General features: G+C 46.2%; 1 protein-coding gene across 1 annotated transcript; it reads left to right on the plus strand.

Annotated features, from left to right (window-relative positions):
- Positions 1-3: 3 nt before the first annotated feature.
- Positions 4-15481, plus strand: ccdc135 (coiled-coil domain containing 135; the record flags this gene model as incomplete). The annotated part of the gene is made up of 13 exons (XM_030129785.1): positions 4-102; positions 2221-2454; positions 2555-2677; positions 3712-3781; positions 5111-5239; positions 5728-5856; positions 7387-7583; positions 7660-7875; positions 9193-9303; positions 11325-11435; positions 11803-11976; positions 12063-12202; positions 15391-15481. Coding segments are annotated over 13 exons (1824 nt in total), but the record flags the coding sequence as incomplete, so codon positions are not given.
- Between the last annotated feature and the right edge of the window lie 1540 nt (positions 15482-17021).

Here is a 17021-nt window from a genome sequence, read left to right on the forward strand (position 1 = left end):
CTGGGTTCGGACTACCACGCCTACTGCGTCAGCGGATACGCCGTCAGACAGATGTGTGTTCTGGACCAGAGGACGCGGCCCTGCCCCCTGCTGGACGCTCAGGTCACACCACGGCGTCTGTGACGGACGGACGGGCTTTTCGTCCACTGAGCGCAAACGCACATGTGACACTTGACACCTTTAACATCATTAGACCATGAACAGTATCTGAACCCTTTCATGCACAGTGGTCACTCCAGTGGTCAGCTGGTCAGAGCTGTTCTCTCATATATTTATGGATGTGGTTGTTTCAGTTCCACATCAGCCGATACAGTGGATCCGCTTATGCATCATCCCATACACTGTCATTCACACTAGTACTGTAAATTCACTGCTGCTCTGTTTCACTGCGTTTACCTCCATCTGACCCATGATTGAACTGAATTATGGGAAATGTATCAGACCCTGTGTTTAGAGCAGGGGTGTCAAACATGCAGCCCTGTTCATTTTGTAGATTTTTTTGTTAGTTTTTTCATTATTTTGTCCATTTTGTAAATTTTTTGTTCATTTTGTTGATTATTGTGTTGATTTTGTAGATTTTTTTTGTTAATTTTTTAAAAATATTTTGTTCATTTTGTAGATTTTTTGGTTCATTTTGTAGATTTTTTTGTTAGTTTTTTCATTATTTTGTTCATTTTGTAAATTTTTTGTTCATTTTGTTGATTATTTTGTTCATTTTGTAGATTTTTTGGTTCATTTTGTTGATTATTTTGTTCATTTTGTTGATTTTTTTTTCATTTTGTAGATTTTTTTGTTCATTTTATTGATTATTTTGTTCATTTTGTTGATTAACTTGTTCATTTTGTAGATTTTTTTGTTCATTTTTTTGAATATTTTGTTCATTTTGTAGATTTTTTGGTTCATTTTGTTGATTAACTTGTTCTTTTTTTTATTTTTCATTTTTGGTTCTTTTGTTTATTTTTATTCAGACATGTGTGTATGTGTGGACACAGCAGGAACCCACATCAGTTTAGAATTTCGTGGCAGATAGAGGAGGAACCAGCATTCTAGATTCAAACCAACACACATTTGTGTTCCTGTTTATGGAAGGACTGACACTGACATCTACCACAAGAAAGAAAGTCAGCAGCACAGCAGGGACTGAATGGACAAACCAACAGTCCACACTAGTGTTCTGAACACATTTAGATAAATATGGGACCGTTTAGGACAGATGGACCATGGAAAAGGGACTAGTGCAGGGGTCTCAAACTCATCTTACCTGGGGGCCACTGGAGGCAGAGGCTGGGTCAGGCTGGACCACATTAAGTATTCCACAGAAACAGGGTTTCTCTACTTCCCTCTGTTAGTCACATGCACTTTTTGCTGAACTCACCTTCTTTGAACGGCTCTAACAGCCCTAGTGTCCATCTCTCTCACCACGTAGCTGCTTCGACTGCTGCTTCATTGTCTTGGCTTGTTTTCTTAAATAAATCTTGTTTCCTCAATAGACATTATTTAAGATAGTCGACCTGGTTCTTTCTCTCATCTCCCTGGTGTTTGGAAAGTCCTCAGCATGTCTAGTTGAGTAATAACGTCAGATGTTGTATTCCTTAAACGCAGACACTTTTTCTGTGCATATGACATACGTAGGGGTGTCCCTGTGCTCAACCAAAAAATATTCCATTTCCCACTTTTTCTGAAATTGCTTGTGCTTGTTGCCAAACTTTCTCTTCACGGCACATTTTGACAGAGACATGACTGGAACTGGGTGACGGCAGATATTTTCCGTCCACTTGGTGTCACTCCGTAACATATATTTCAACCAAGTGACTACCGTTCATACTTCCCCTGGTACTTCGCAATTGGCTAGCTTGAAAACCACTGACAACAAAGAAGCTGCCGGACTGTCTATGGAAGCCCATAAGTGACAAAAATAGATAAAATAATAGTGTGGCAAGACACAGCAAAAAGGTATGTTTGAGAACTGTGTGTGTGCCGCACTAACACTGAACTGTGAGTCAAGTAGGACCACAAAACATCATCCTGTGGGCCTCAGCTGGCCCCCGGGCCACGAGTTTGACACCCCTGGACTAGTGTCTGTGAATTATTGTCGTGTATTTGTGAAAAATATTTAGTCTGAGATATTATCGTGTGTGTGTGTGTGTGTGTGTGTGTGTGTGTATGGAAACCTCACACTCCTCATTCCACCTTTTCCACATTGACCTTTGACCTCAACAGGAAGAACAGCAGGAGGACGGCGGTGGGCGGTCCCCGGACCCTCTGCACGGTCTTCGGATCCACTGCTGGGTTCTGGTTCTGGCGGGAAGCCGAGGCGTCTGGGAGAACTTCTTCATCGACCCCCTGACGGGGCGGAGCTACTCGACCGGCGACAGCAGCTTCCTGGCCGTCGAGAGCGTGTGGGACAACTTCAACTACTACGTCAACATGCAGGACTGCAGCAACGGCGTCCAGGTGGGCCTGATCCAGGACCGGGACCGGGAACGGGTCCAGGACCGGGACGGGAGCAGATCCGGTCCCGCCGCTGACGCCTCTGCTGTTTGTGTCTGTTTAGGACCTGGTGTACGACCTGGACGAGCGCAGCTGCTGGGAGCCTCTGCTTTATGACGTCACCGACAGAAAACAGCTGATGGAGTCTGTCCTGAGGAGAAGAGGAGCTGTGAGCGTGCACGAGGAGGTGAGCGTTTCAGCCAGAAGAGGAGCTGTGAGCGTGCACGAGGAGGTGAGTGTTTCAGCCAGAAGAGGAGCTGTGAGCGTGCACGAGGAGGTGAGTGTTTGAGCCAGAAGAGGAGCTGTGAGCGTGCACGAGGAGGTGAGTGTTTCAGCCAGAAGAGGAGCTGTTAGCGTGCACGAGGAGGTGAGTGTTTCAGCCAGAAGAGGAGCTGTGAGCGTGCACGAGGAGGTGAGCGTTTGAGCCAGAAGAGGAGCTGTGAGCGTGCACGAGGAGGTGAGCGTTTGAGCCAGAAGAGGAGCTGTGAGCGTGCACGAGGAGGTGAGTGTTTCAGCCAGAAGAGGAGCTGTGAGCGTGCACGAGGAGGTGAGTGTTTCAGCCAGAAGAGGAGCTGTGAGCGTGCACGAGGAGGTGAGCGTTTGAGCCAGAAGAGGAGCTGTGAGCGTGCACGAGGAGGTGAGCGTTTGAGCCAGAAGAGGAGCTGTGAGCGTGCACGAGGAGGTGAGTGTTTCAGCCAGAAGAGGAGCTGTGAGCGTGCACGAGGAGGTGAGCGTTTGAGCCAGAAGAGGAGCTGTGAGCGTGCACGAGGAGGTGAGTGTTTGAGCCAGTTAGGACTGAAGCTTTAACCCCACCCCCACACCACAGCTGCCTCTGTGGCCCCTCCCACAGCTGCCTCTGTGGCCCCTCCCACAGGAATGTTTTCGCTTTATTGAACCTTTAAGTGATTTTTCACCATTTTTTTTACAATATTATTGTGTATTTTTCATTTTTCAGTGAAAATCCTGTATTTTCTTATATTTAATGAACGCAACAGGTGAAAGCACTGTGAAGAGCATCTGAACGTCCAAATATGTCTATCATATCTGATGACCATAGAAAGATGAAGAACTGTATTTTACACCAATTATTGACATGGATGAATAGGATTAATGGATCAACAGGACTTAAACAGTTTAGATCAGTAGATGGTTGAGGTTAAAGGTGGACGTTCGGGTGTTAAAGGGTTAAAGTCATTGTGTTCATTTGTGTTTGTTGTTCAGGTTGCCATGGCGCCCACAGTCTTCCAGATGCCCAGATCCTGGATCAGTCACATCCTCATCTCATCCAAAGGTTCCACACGTTCCCACTTCCACACTCCATTAAAGGTCCCGTATTATGCTATTTTTCAGTCACATCATATAGGTCTCAGAAGCCCAAAAACATAGTATTTAAGTTTGTTCGCCCCAAAATCATCCTTTGTTCGGAGTTTCAGCGGTGGAAAAAGTCCCTCTCCCCAGCCCTCCTCAGAACAGTCTGTTTCTGGGCCTGCTTCCGGGTATGCAAATGAACGTATCTGTCCACGCCCACTCCCCCTCCCCTCTCTGGGAGAGGACGCAGCTTCCGCTAGCGGTACTACGCGCTAATGTTGACTGTGAAGCCATGGCTCTCTCGTCTCCAATACACATGTCTCAGACAGAACGTCTTTCCAAACACTGGCTTTCTTTGCCTTGAGGCGTGGCTGAGCCCCGACGGAAAACGGCGGTGTTGTGTCGGGTTCGTGGACCTGACACGGAAAGACGCCTGCCGCCACTAATGCAGGCAGCTACTAACAAGCCTGATGCTAACTCTACTGATGCTAACCACAAAAGGCCCGTGTTCACAGTAGTTCTGTTGAATGTCTCTGGATATTATCAGCTCTTGCATGTTAACGGGGACGCAAACGTTAGCAGCAGTAACCGAGCTATGTTAGCTGCCATGCTAACGTTAGACGTACACATAAACAACCACCAGCTTATCCGTAATGTAGGGTTATGCAGTAAAGATACAAAAAAATGATCAGAACTTACATCTCCCACACTTGGACTTGGGTCACGAAGCGTTGGTACTGCGTCCTTCTGGTTCGGAGTCTTTGTGCTAAGCCGCAGCTGTATGGGCCCATGTTCAAAAAAACACTCGTCCCTGAAATGCCGGGCACACACATACAAGCGTTTGGGAATGTTGTTTGGTCCATGAGCATCACAGACAGAATCCAGACACTTTTTACGGAGAGGCTCGGAAGTGGGGAGCAAAAATAAACTATCGTGTTGGTGTGTGCAGCCAACAACACCACAACTTGCGTGTCTCGCCTTCGCCATGTTTGTTGTCCAAGAGGTACTTTTCCAGGGCGGGGCTCGCTTTGCCAGGGTGGGGCCACAGTTAGGGGGAGGAGTTAAATCCGTTTATGTTGTCATAAGCGGACCCAACTCAAACTCGGCTGTTTGAGCATTTTCACAAACTGTGGTGTAGCAAGGCAGGAGGAAACAGACAGTTTTCAAATTCGAACCTCATAAGGAGGCTACTGCAACACACACTACTGTAAGAAAACTGTTACAAAGTCAGATTTGCATAATATGGGACCTTTAACTCAGATGAAGAGTGTTTGGGATTCTAACTGTGCTTCTGTTGGTTCTGTGGGTTCAGACCTGGAGCTGGGTTTTCCAGACGGACACAAGGACACTGAGTACAGGAAGGCCAAGGTGGACCGGTTCAGTCCGGTCCTGAGGAGGGACAGGCTGGTCCAACGGCTGACCCGCTTCAGAGACCTGGACTGTGAGTGTTTCAGCACAAGAACCAACAACACCTGACTGTGTGGAGGGTCTGGATCTGTACGGGCTCACGATCCTTTAACCCTGTAACCCTGTAACCCTTTAACCTCTGATTAAAGGTACAGGTTCACATATTAACCCTTTAACCTCTGATTAAAGGTACAGGTTCACATATTAACCCTTTAACCTCTGATTAAAGGTACAGGTTCACATATTAACCCTTTAACCTCTGATTAAAGGTACAGGTTCACATATTAACCCTTTAACCTCTGATTAAAGGTACAGGTTCACATATTAACCCTTTAACCTCTGATTAAAGGTACAGGTTCACATATTAACCCTTTAACCTCTGATTAAAGGTACAGGTTCACATATTAACCCTTTAACCCCTGATTAAAGGTACAGGTTCACATATTAACCCTTTAACCCCAGAGCAGATGTTGGTGTTCGTTGATGTCGGAGGAAGGTGTTCCTGTTGTTTGTTTGTTGAAGGTTCTGAGGTGGTCCTGGTGAAGGAGTGGTACCAGAACAGAGACGACTGCCTGGAGGAGAGACAAGTGGACGTCAGCAACGGCGTCACCACACACCGATACAGACATGGACACCGGCTCCACCTGCTGGGTACAACCCCACACACCCCCACACCCCCCAGGACATTTCTGTAATTTTTTGTGAAGAAATTAATATTTTGAATTTGTTGAACAAAACTAATCAGATTTTTTCAAATCTAACCCACACCACTTTCATATGTGGTCCTAAATCTGATCCAGATCTAATCTTCTCCAGTGTGACTTCAGTCTGAACGCCCAGGTCACATTTATCCGACCTTTACGTCATTGAATTTCGACAAACGTCCCAGTTGTTGGTCCTCCATATTTCCTTCTGTAAACACAGTGTGTGTCTGCGAGGTCTGGGATTCCATCAGGACCTCTGTAGTGCATGTGGGTCACTTCAGGACCTCTTTAGTACATGTGGGTCACTTCAGGACCTCTTTAGTCCATGTGGGTCACTTCAGGACCTCTGTAGTGTATGTGGGTCACTTCAGGACCTCTTTAGTACATGTGGGTCACTTCAGGACCTCTTTAGTCCATGTGGGTCACTTCAGGACCTCTGTAGTGCATGTGGGTCACTTCAGGACCTCTTTAGTGCATGTGGGTCACTTTAGGACCTCTTTAGTCCATGTGGGTCACTTCAGGACCTCTTTAGTCCATGTGGGTCACTTCAGGACCTCTGTAGTGCATGTGGGTCACTTCAGGACCTCTTTAGTCCATGTGGGTCACTTCAGGACCTCTTTAGTGCATGTGGGTCACTTCAGGACCTCTTTAGTCCATGTGGGTCACTTCAGGACCTCTTTAGTCCATGTGGGTCACTTTAGGACCTCTTTAGTCCATGTGGGTCACTTCAGGACCTCTTTAGTCCATGTGGGTCACTTCAGGACCTCTGTAGTGCATGTGGGTCACTTCAGGACCTCTTTAGTGCATGTGGGTCACTTCAGGACCTCTGTAGTGCATGTGGGTCACTTCAGGACCTCTTTAGTGCATGTGGGTCACTTTAGGACCTCTTTAGTCCATGTGGGTCACTTCAGGACCTCTTTAGTGCATGTGGGTCACTTCAGGACCTCTGTAGTGCATGTGGGTCACTTCAGGACCTCTGTAGTGCATGTGGGTCACTTCAGGACCTCTTTAGTACATGTGGGTCACTTCAGGACCTCTTTAGTCCATGTGGGTCACTTCAGGACCTCTTTAGTGCATGTGGGTCACTTCAGGACCTCTTTAGTGCATGTGGGCCACTTCAGGACCTCTGTAGTGCATGTGGGTCACTTCAGGACCTCTGTAGTGCATGTGGGTCACTTCAGGACCTCTTTAGTGCATGTGGGTCACTTCAGGACCTCTGTAGTGCATGTGGGTCACTTCAGGACCTCTGTAGTGCATGTGGGTCACTTCAGGGTCACATTCAGTTCAGACTTCAAACTGATAGAAGTCGTATTTAATGTTTAATATGAACCAACACCAACAAAAAAAACAGATTTGACCCAAAAATCCAGACTGTACACTCAGAGCTGCTGTGGGCGGAGCCTGTGGGCGGAGCCTGTGTGCGGACGTGAACAGGGTCGGTGTCAGAACCGCTGTTGATCGTGTGTGTTTGTTTCAGTCCAAAGGTTCAATCCTCAGACCAACGAACACGACATGGAGTTCAGCAGCAGAGCTCGAGTGGACCGCCTGGTGCGGAGGGTGGAGTCTCCGCTGGAAATGACCGAGACCTACGAGGCCCGCCCAGACCACCTGTTCTACCGCCGCGTCCGGTTCGCAGAACCGGCCGACGAGCGCGCCCGCCAACCTGCGGTGAAGGTGCGGCGTCTGAGCACCAGGTGATGACGGTCCCAGCAGAAACAGAGCGCTGACGCCGCCGTGTTGACGTTCACAGGCCGTGGTGGAGCGTTTCCATAGAAACCCATCCAAGCCGGCCCACGAGGACGTGGCCCAGCGAGCGTTTCTATTGGCTCAGAGGAGGATTGAGGTGACCTATCACTTAGAGGAGGACCGGTTCATTCCATCCAAGAGGAAGTTCATCAAACCCAGAGAGTCCACGGAGAGGACCAAGGCCGGAGACTTCACCCAGCACATGGTGTCCAGTTTCCAGGTACAGCTGGGTCTGAGGCCACAGGGGGGTCTGAGGGGGGTCTGAGGCCGGAGGGGGGGCTGAGGGGGGTCTGAGGCCGGAGGGGGGTCTGAGGGGGGTCTGAGGCCACAGGGGGGTCTGAGGGGGGTCTGAGGCCACAGGGGGTCTGAGGGGGTCTGAGGGGGGTCTGAGGCCGGAGGGGGGTCTGAGGAGGGTCTGAGGCCACAGGGGGGTCTGAGGGGGGTCTGAGGCCAGGAGGGGGGTCTGAGGGGGGTCTGAGGCCACAGGGGGGTCTGAGGAGGGTCTGAGGCCGGAGGGGGGTCTGAGGGGGGTCTGAGGCCGGAGGGGGGTCTGAGGAGGGTCTGAGGCCACAGGGGGGGTCTGAGGAGGGTCTGAGACCGGAGGGGGGTCTGAGGGGGGTCTGAGGCCGGAGGGGGGTCTGAGGAGGGTCTGAGGCCACAGGGGGGGTCTGAGGGGGGTCTGAGGGGGGTCTGAGGCCGGAGGGGCGTCTGAGGGGGGTCTGAGGCCGGAGGGGGGGTCTGAGGGGGGTCTGAGGCCGGAGGGGGGTCTGAGGAGGGTCTGAGGCCACAGGGGGGTCTGAGGGGGGTCTGAGGCCGGAGGGGGGTCTGAGGAGGGTCTGAGGCCACAGGGGGGTCTGAGGGGGGTCTGAGGCCAGAGGGGGGTCTGAGGCCACAGGGGGGTCTGAGGGGGGTCTGAGGCCGGAGGGGGGTCTGAGGAGGGTCTGAGGCCACAGGGGGGTCTGAGGAGGGGTCTGAGGCCACAGGGGGGTCTGAGGGGGGTCTGAGGCCACAGGGGGGTCTGAGGGGGGTCTGAGGCCACAGGGGGGTCTGAGGGGGGTCTGAGGCCAGAGGGGGGTCTGAGGGGGGTCTGAGGCCGGAGGGGGGTCTGAGGGGGGTCTGAGGCCGGAGGGGGGTCTGAGGAGGGTCTGAGGCCACAGGGGGGTCTGAGGGGGGTCTGAGGCCAGAGGGGGGTCTGAGGAGGGTCTGAGGCCACAGGGGGGGTCTGAGGGGGGGTCTGAGGCCAGAGGGGGGTCTGAGGGGGGTCTGAGGCCACAGGGGGGTCTGAGGGGGGTCTGAGGCCACAGGGGGGTCTGAGGGGGGTCTGAAGCCGGAGGGGGGTCTGAGGGGGGTCTGAGGCCACAGGGGGGTCTGAGGGGGGTCTGAGGCCGGAGGGGGGTCTGAGGGGGGTCTGAGGCCACAGGGGGGTCTGAGGGGGGTCTGAGGCCACAGGGGGGTCTGAGGGGGGTCTGAGGCCGGAGGGGGGTCTGGGGGGTGGGTCTGGGTGTTTCTGCCGCTCACTCTGTGTCACTGTGTTCAGGTTGACCGATCCAAGACTCCTCTGAGTCTGCTGCGTCTTTATCAGATGTTGGTGTCTCTGATGAAGGACGAGGACAAAGTGTCGGCTGAAATCAGAGAGTCCAAGAAAGAGGTGACCTGTCAAACACTGATGTTCACACCTTCTGCAGGAGTTTAGTCTGTGTTCCAGTCCAGCTGTAACTGCTGTTCTTCCATCCTTCTACTGGTGTAAATGCACTGGAATGTTCAGTCCAACCTGGAACTTCCACCTGAACTCGTACTTGATCCATGTTCTCCCAGTTCTGAGTTCTGACATCAGGTACCAATGGTGCCCCCCCATTAATGTGGTGTTTATGCAGATAGTTTATTAAAACAAGGTATTGATCTGATATTATTTCTCTGTAAATGTTCTGTAGAATCATCAGCTGTTCTAGTGTTAGCTCGTTTCAGTTCAATGAGTGACAGAAGAAATTCAAACCAAATCCAAATCTACAAAGAACATCAAAGGTAGAACAGCTTCTCTTCTCTTATGCACCGTTCCTCCTCTGTTTCCCTCAAATAATCAAAGAACAAACACCTGTGGGATAGAAATGACCATAAATGAACAGAACGTACACTCCACCATGCTGATTTGTTTACATCTAACTCCCACAGTTCCTTGCGCTCAGACAGTTTGGTGGGACTTGCCTGGAACGTTACAAAGTCCTGAGTCGTGGTTTGAAGTCGTGACTTACGGACTCGAAAAACGACCCTGAACGCAGCATTAGTCTACTTAGTACAGCATGATATATATATATATATATATATATATATATATATATATATATATATATATATATATATATATATATATATATGTATGTACATATATATTTCAGTGGTCTTTTCTCTCAGACTGCAGTGGAATCTCGACTTCCCCTAAAATTACTAAAATTAAATGGTTAAATCTGTTCAGTTGTTTTCATTTCATTGACTCCAAATGTGTTGGAACCCGTTCATCTCTCAGACCAGTTGGTTCAGAATCAGTTTGGTCCCAGATCAGTGGACTGGATGTTGTTCACTTCTCCTCCGTTCCCGTGTCTGTTTTCTCCTCCATCTCTGCTCAGTGCATGTGTCTGCAGACTGTGTCCGTCTCTGGGCTTCAGTGGGACTGAGTGGAACTGGTTTAAACTGACTCTAAACTGGACGCTAATTGGATAAATGCCACCATGTTGTCCCACCCGGGCGTCTCTGGGGGTGAATGGAGCTGTGGGCGGAGCTCGGCCGGGCCGGACGCCAGAATCCTACGTGCTGATTGGAGGATCAGTGGAAAGGCTGAATCCTGTTTGATTGACAGCTGTTTTCAGATCTGCTCCTTCACTGACACAGTTCAGTTTAATACTGTCACACATTCTGCTGGGAAACCACACAAACCACTACCAAAGTACTGGTTCATTTCTTGCACTGTAAATAAAACACACTCATTGGACTTCCTTGTTTCAATTTAACATAATTACCTCCGCCAAGGAGGTTATGTTTTTGCCAGGGTTTGTTTGTTTGTTTGTTTGTTTGTTTGTCTGTCTGTCTGTTTGTCTGTCCGTTAGTGTGCAACATAACTCAAAAAGTTATGGACAGATTTGGATGAAATTTTCAGGGTTTGTTGGAAATGGGATAAGGACGAAATGATTAAATTTTGGTGGTATTCGGGGGCGGGGGGGCCCACGGGGGGGCCCACTGATCAGCCTTGGTGGAGGTCTGCGCTCTCCGAGTGCTTCTAGTTTCATCATTTCTTGTTCAGTTTAATCTGGTTTTGTAGATAGTTAAATCAGTCAGACTGTCGGCTCGGTCGCAGTGAAAGGAGCATCTGTAGTTTAAAAAGGCTGAAGTCTGACACCCACAATGCACTGGGCCAAGGCCGTCTGAGCAGACCAGCTCTGCTGGACATTCAGAGGACACTGGTCCAGTCCTGGAAAAGACGCCTACTGGTACGATAAGGACACTGAGCATTTACTGAAACAGGAACAGAGGGACCAATGTATGTTTAAATAACTGGACAATTTTTTTTATGTAAGCGACAATGAGCTTCACCTGTCTGAAAGACCAGCAGCCGACACTGATACACACACACACACTCTCTAGGCTGGACTCAACACTAACCCTCTGATGTGTCTGTAGGTCAGAGACATTCTGTCCTTTAGAGAAGAGGAGGAGAAAAACCTGCTGTGTGACCTGCGTCCACTGACGGGAACAGAAGCACCACGAGCCAAAGGTCTGGGACTGGAAACGGTGAGACGGACCCACAGGTTCCACAGGGGAAGGATGGGATGATGTCAGTGTCTCTGATGATGTCATTGTCTCTGATGATGTCAGTGTCTGTGATGATGTCAGTGTCTCTGATGATGTCAGTGTCTGTGATGATGTCAGTGTCTGTGATGATGTCAGTGTCTGTGATGATGTCATTGTCTCTGATGATGTCAGTGTCTGTGATGATGTCAGTGTCTGTGATGATGTCATTGTCTCTGATGATGTCATTGTCTCTGATGATGTCAGTGTCTGTGATGATGTCAGTGTCTCTGATGATGTCAGTGTCTGTGATGATGTCAGTGTCTCTGATGATGTCATTGTCTGTGATGCGTGCTGTTGTCCATGGGAGGCTGAGGACGTGGAGGAGCAGTGGCGGCTGCAGCAGGTGGAGGACGTCCTGACCCGGTTCCTGGTGGGCCTCCAGACCCAGACCCAGACCCAGGAGCTGCATCAGCGCTGTCTGTCTGAGTTCACAGACAGGATGAAGGAGCAGGCCCAGCTCATCCAGAACCAGCACCAAAAGGTCACTGATGTGTGCATGTAGACCACAGGTCACAGGTCAGAGGTCAGAGGTCACAGCTGCTAATAGGGTCAGGATGTGTGTTTCAGGAGAGTCAGGAGATGCAGGACAAGGAGCAGTGGTACCAGGAGAACCAAGTGAACCTGAATCTGCAGGAGGTTCTGGATTACCACAGCTACCAAGAAGACAAGAGGAAGAACATAGAGCTGATCAAGACACGCCTCCAACTGTAAACACACACACATACACACATAAACAGATATACACATACATACACACATATACTGTACATATATTTATATGCATATATGTACATATATACATATATTTATAGACATATACATGTTTATATACATATACACATATATACATATACATATATATTTGTCTCCATATACACGTATGTACATATACATATATATTTCTGTACATGTACATACATATACATACAGTATATATTTGTCTCCATATATTAGGCCTGTAACGGTACACGTACTGAACCGTTTCAGTTCACACCTGTTGGGTTCGGTCCACAGCTGAACCCAAACGGTACAGTATGATGAGAAAAAGAAAAAGGAATGAAACACGTCGTTCAATGCGGAACTTTAAACCCACACAAGTTCCACACAGACATATTGAAGGACGCACACACTGACCTGAAATATGAAAGAACAGCTGATAAAAGGTAAAAAAAACAACAAATATGATGTGAACCTGGAAGGAACAGACTGCAGACCCTCCAGCATCAGTCCAGTCCAGTTTGGATCAGTTCAGGTTCAGGTGAAAGACAACAACCAGGAAAGAGACGGAGAGAAGACAGACGGTGTTTGGCCCAGAGGAACTACGGTAGTTCTACAACACACTAGCTCTGTCTGTGTCTCACACACACGCTGTATAACAGAGGAATAGAACTCAGAGTTGGACGTTGAAAGTTTATAAAAATAAAGTTTCACTTTTGTTTCACGCCAGCGTCAGTTACGTTAGTTATGGACCGGACCACCCCCCCCACACCCCCGACCCCGACCAAAAAAACAAACAAACAAAAAAACAACAAACAAACCATCCTCCAGACAAATCGCACCTTGCGCGCGCGCGCACACGCACACACACATACACACATACACACACACACACACACACACACACACACATATAAAGTGTCCTAAACAGTTTGTTCTCTGTCCTAAAATAATTAATTAGGTTAATTTTGTTGTTAATGTTTCTCTTCAGTTTGTTTCAACAGAATACCAGTTTACCCTCCTGTTAATGTTGCACTTCATGTGGAATTTTTTGTTGGTATTTTTCTGCAGAATGTGAACTGACAGAACTGATTAGATTTTTGTTGTTTGTTCAAAAGTACCTTTCAGGGAAAAGTGCAGTACTAATGTTTAAAATACATTTAGTAATATTAATAATTTATTTTATTTTCTATTTGATTTATAGCAGCAGAATTATATTATTCCTGTTTTTTCTATATTCTATTGTGTCCAAAAATTGGAGGGAAAATGTTCAAAAATTCATAAATGTATTAAAGACATTTTGAGGGATTTTCTGTCTTCCCGTACCGAACCGAAAAAAACTGAACCGTGGCTTTGAAAACCGAAAACGTACCGAACCGAAAATTTTGTGTACTGTTACAGGCCTAACATATACATTTATGTTCATATACATATATATTCTTCTCCATATACACATATGTACATATACATATATAATCTTCTCCATATACACATACATACATATACATATATATTCTTCTCCATATACACATACATACATATACATATATATCTTCTCCATATACACATACATACATATACATATATATTCTTCTCCATATGCACATACATACATATACATATACATATATATTCTTCTCCATATACACATACATACATATACATATATAATCTTCTCCATATACACATACATACACATACATATATATTCTTCTCCATATACACATACATACATATACATATATATTTGTCTCCATATACACATACATACATATACATATATATTCTTCTCCATATACACATACATACATATACATATATATTCTTCTCCATATACACATACATACATATACATATATATTCTTCTCCATATACACATACATGCATATACATATATATTCTTCTCCATATACACATACATACATATACATATATATTCTTCTCCATATGCACATACATACATATACATATACATATATATTCTTCTCCATATGCACATACATACATATACATATACATATATATTCTTCTCCATATACACATACATACATATACATATATAATCTTCTCCATATACACATACATATATACATATATATTCTTCTCCATATACACATACATACATATACATATATATTTGTCTCAATATACACATACATACATATACATATATATTCTTCTCCATATACACACACATACATATACATATATATTCTTCTCCATATACACATACATACATATACATATATATTCTTCTCCATATACACATACATACATACATATACATATATAATCTTCTCCATATACACATACATACATATACATATATAATCTTCTCCATATACACATACATACATATACATATATATTCTTCTCCATATACACATACATACATATACATATATATTTGTCTCCATATACACATACATACATGTACATATATATTCTTCTCCATATACACATACATACATATACATATATATTCTTCTCCATATACACATACATACATATACATATATATTCTTCTCCATATACACATACATACATATACATATACATATATATTCTTCTCCATATACACATACATACATATACATATATATTCTTCTCCATATACACATACATACATATACATATATATTCTTCTCCATATACACATACATACATATACATATATATTTGTCTCCATATACACATACATACATGTACATATATATTCTTCTCCATATACACATACATACATATACATATATATTCTTCTCCATATACACATACATACATATACATATATATTCTTCTCCATATACACATACATACATATACATATACATATATATTCTTCTCCATATACACATACATACATATACATATATATTCTTCTCCATATACACATACATACATATACATATATATTCTTCTCCATATACACATACATACATATACATATATATTCTTCTCCATTTACACATACATACATATACATATATATTCTTCTCCATATACACATACATACATATACATATATATTCTTCTCCATATACACATACATACATATACATATATATTCTTCTCCATATACAGTGGTCCACAGTTGTTTGTTTGTTGCTGCAGTGAATGAACAGTTGTGTGATGGTGTGTTTTTCCATGCTGTCCTTGTTTTTGGTGTTTTGTGTCCCAGGCACAAAGTGTCATCTGCTCAGAAGTCTGTGTTTGTGGATGAGAAGCTGAGAACAGAGCTGAAGAGCAGAGGCAGGAGCTCTGAGCTGTGAAGGGGTCCTCCTGCAGGTGACACTGTTCCAGTTTGACTGTCCATGTGTCCCAGATAGAGCAGATGAACAGCTGCTGTCCAAACACAATAAAGACACTACAAACACCATGTTGACTTTGTGTTCCCACTGGGTGGGGGGGGGTGGGGGGTGGGGGGGGGTGCATGTTAAGGGTCTGTGTGACCTCTGAGAGAGGAGAGAAGAAAAGAATTGAACAGTATAGAATAGAACACACTGTGTTTTTTCACAGAATCGATTATTGGTCATTAGTGACTAATGCTATGGTTTGCTGTGTGGTTGCCATGGTGACCTGGCAGCGCTGATAAGAAACCCTGTTGTGACAGAGTCACAAATTAAAATGAACTGAATTAGAGAAAAACAGTCCAAACTAAATGAAACTAAACTAGAGTGAAAAATGCCAAACTACTGGAACCCTATTATAAGAACAAATGAAAATGATCAAACTGAACCCAGTCAGGCCTCAGGTGGACTGGAAGATTGATAAAATTACACAGATTTTTCTGACGAAATTTCAGTTTTTTTTTCAGGTTCTTCACATCTTTTTTGTTTGGATAGTTTATAAAAGTCAGTATTTTCATAATTTAATGGTTTTTTTTCACTCAAACACAGACATAAATGTGCAGTTGTCCTTATTTCTGGGTTCTTCTGTTCGTCTTTGACTGCAGATCAGATCAGACTGAATGTGGAACCTACAGAACAGGAGTTTCAGAGTCCTGGTGGAAACACTAGAGCACTGGTCGATTAAACTGTTCTGTTGTCGACAGATGAAACCTTTTCTCCAGAGCTAAACCAGTCCAGTTGAACCCAGAAGAACCACCAAGGACACATTACTGTGTTTGTGTTTCAGAACATTTTTGACAAACTAATAGAACATCTCCCCCTTGAACTGCCGCCTTACTGTGGTGGGGGAGTTTGAGTGTCTGAATGATCCTAGGAGCTCTGTTGTCGGGGGCTTTATGCCCCTGGTAGGGTCTCCCAAGGCAAACAGGTCCTGGGTGACGGGCCAGACTAAGAGCAGTTCACAACTTCTTTATGAAAAAGATCAAACAAAAGAACGTGACGTCGCCTGGTATGGCGCAGCCGGGGCCCCACCCTGGAGCCAGGCCTGGGGTTGGGGCTCGAATGTGAGCACCTGGTGGTCGGGCCTATGCCCACGGGGTCCGGCTGGGCCCAGCCCAAAGGAGTGACGTGGGCCCGCCCTCCGGTGGACTCGCCACCCACCGAGGGAATCGTAGGGGCCGGGTGCAATGTGGATTGGGTGGCAGTCGACTGCAGGGAGCCCGACAACCCGATCCCCGGACGCAGAGTCTGGCTCTCGGGACATAGAATGTCACTTCGCTGGGAGGGAAGGAGCCAGAGCTTGTGAGGGAGGTTGAGAGATACCGTCTAGATATAGTCGGGCTCACCTCCACTCACAGCTTGGGCTCTGGAACCCAACCCCTCGAGAGGGGCTGGACTCTCCATTTCTCTGGCGTTGCCTGCGGTGAGAGGCGGCGGGCTGGTGTGGGCGTGGTCATAGCCC

The sequence above is a fragment of the Sphaeramia orbicularis genome, unplaced genomic scaffold (genome assembly GCF_902148855.1).
Source record: "Sphaeramia orbicularis unplaced genomic scaffold, fSphaOr1.1, whole genome shotgun sequence".
Taxonomy (NCBI): Eukaryota; Metazoa; Chordata; class Actinopteri; order Kurtiformes; family Apogonidae; genus Sphaeramia; species Sphaeramia orbicularis.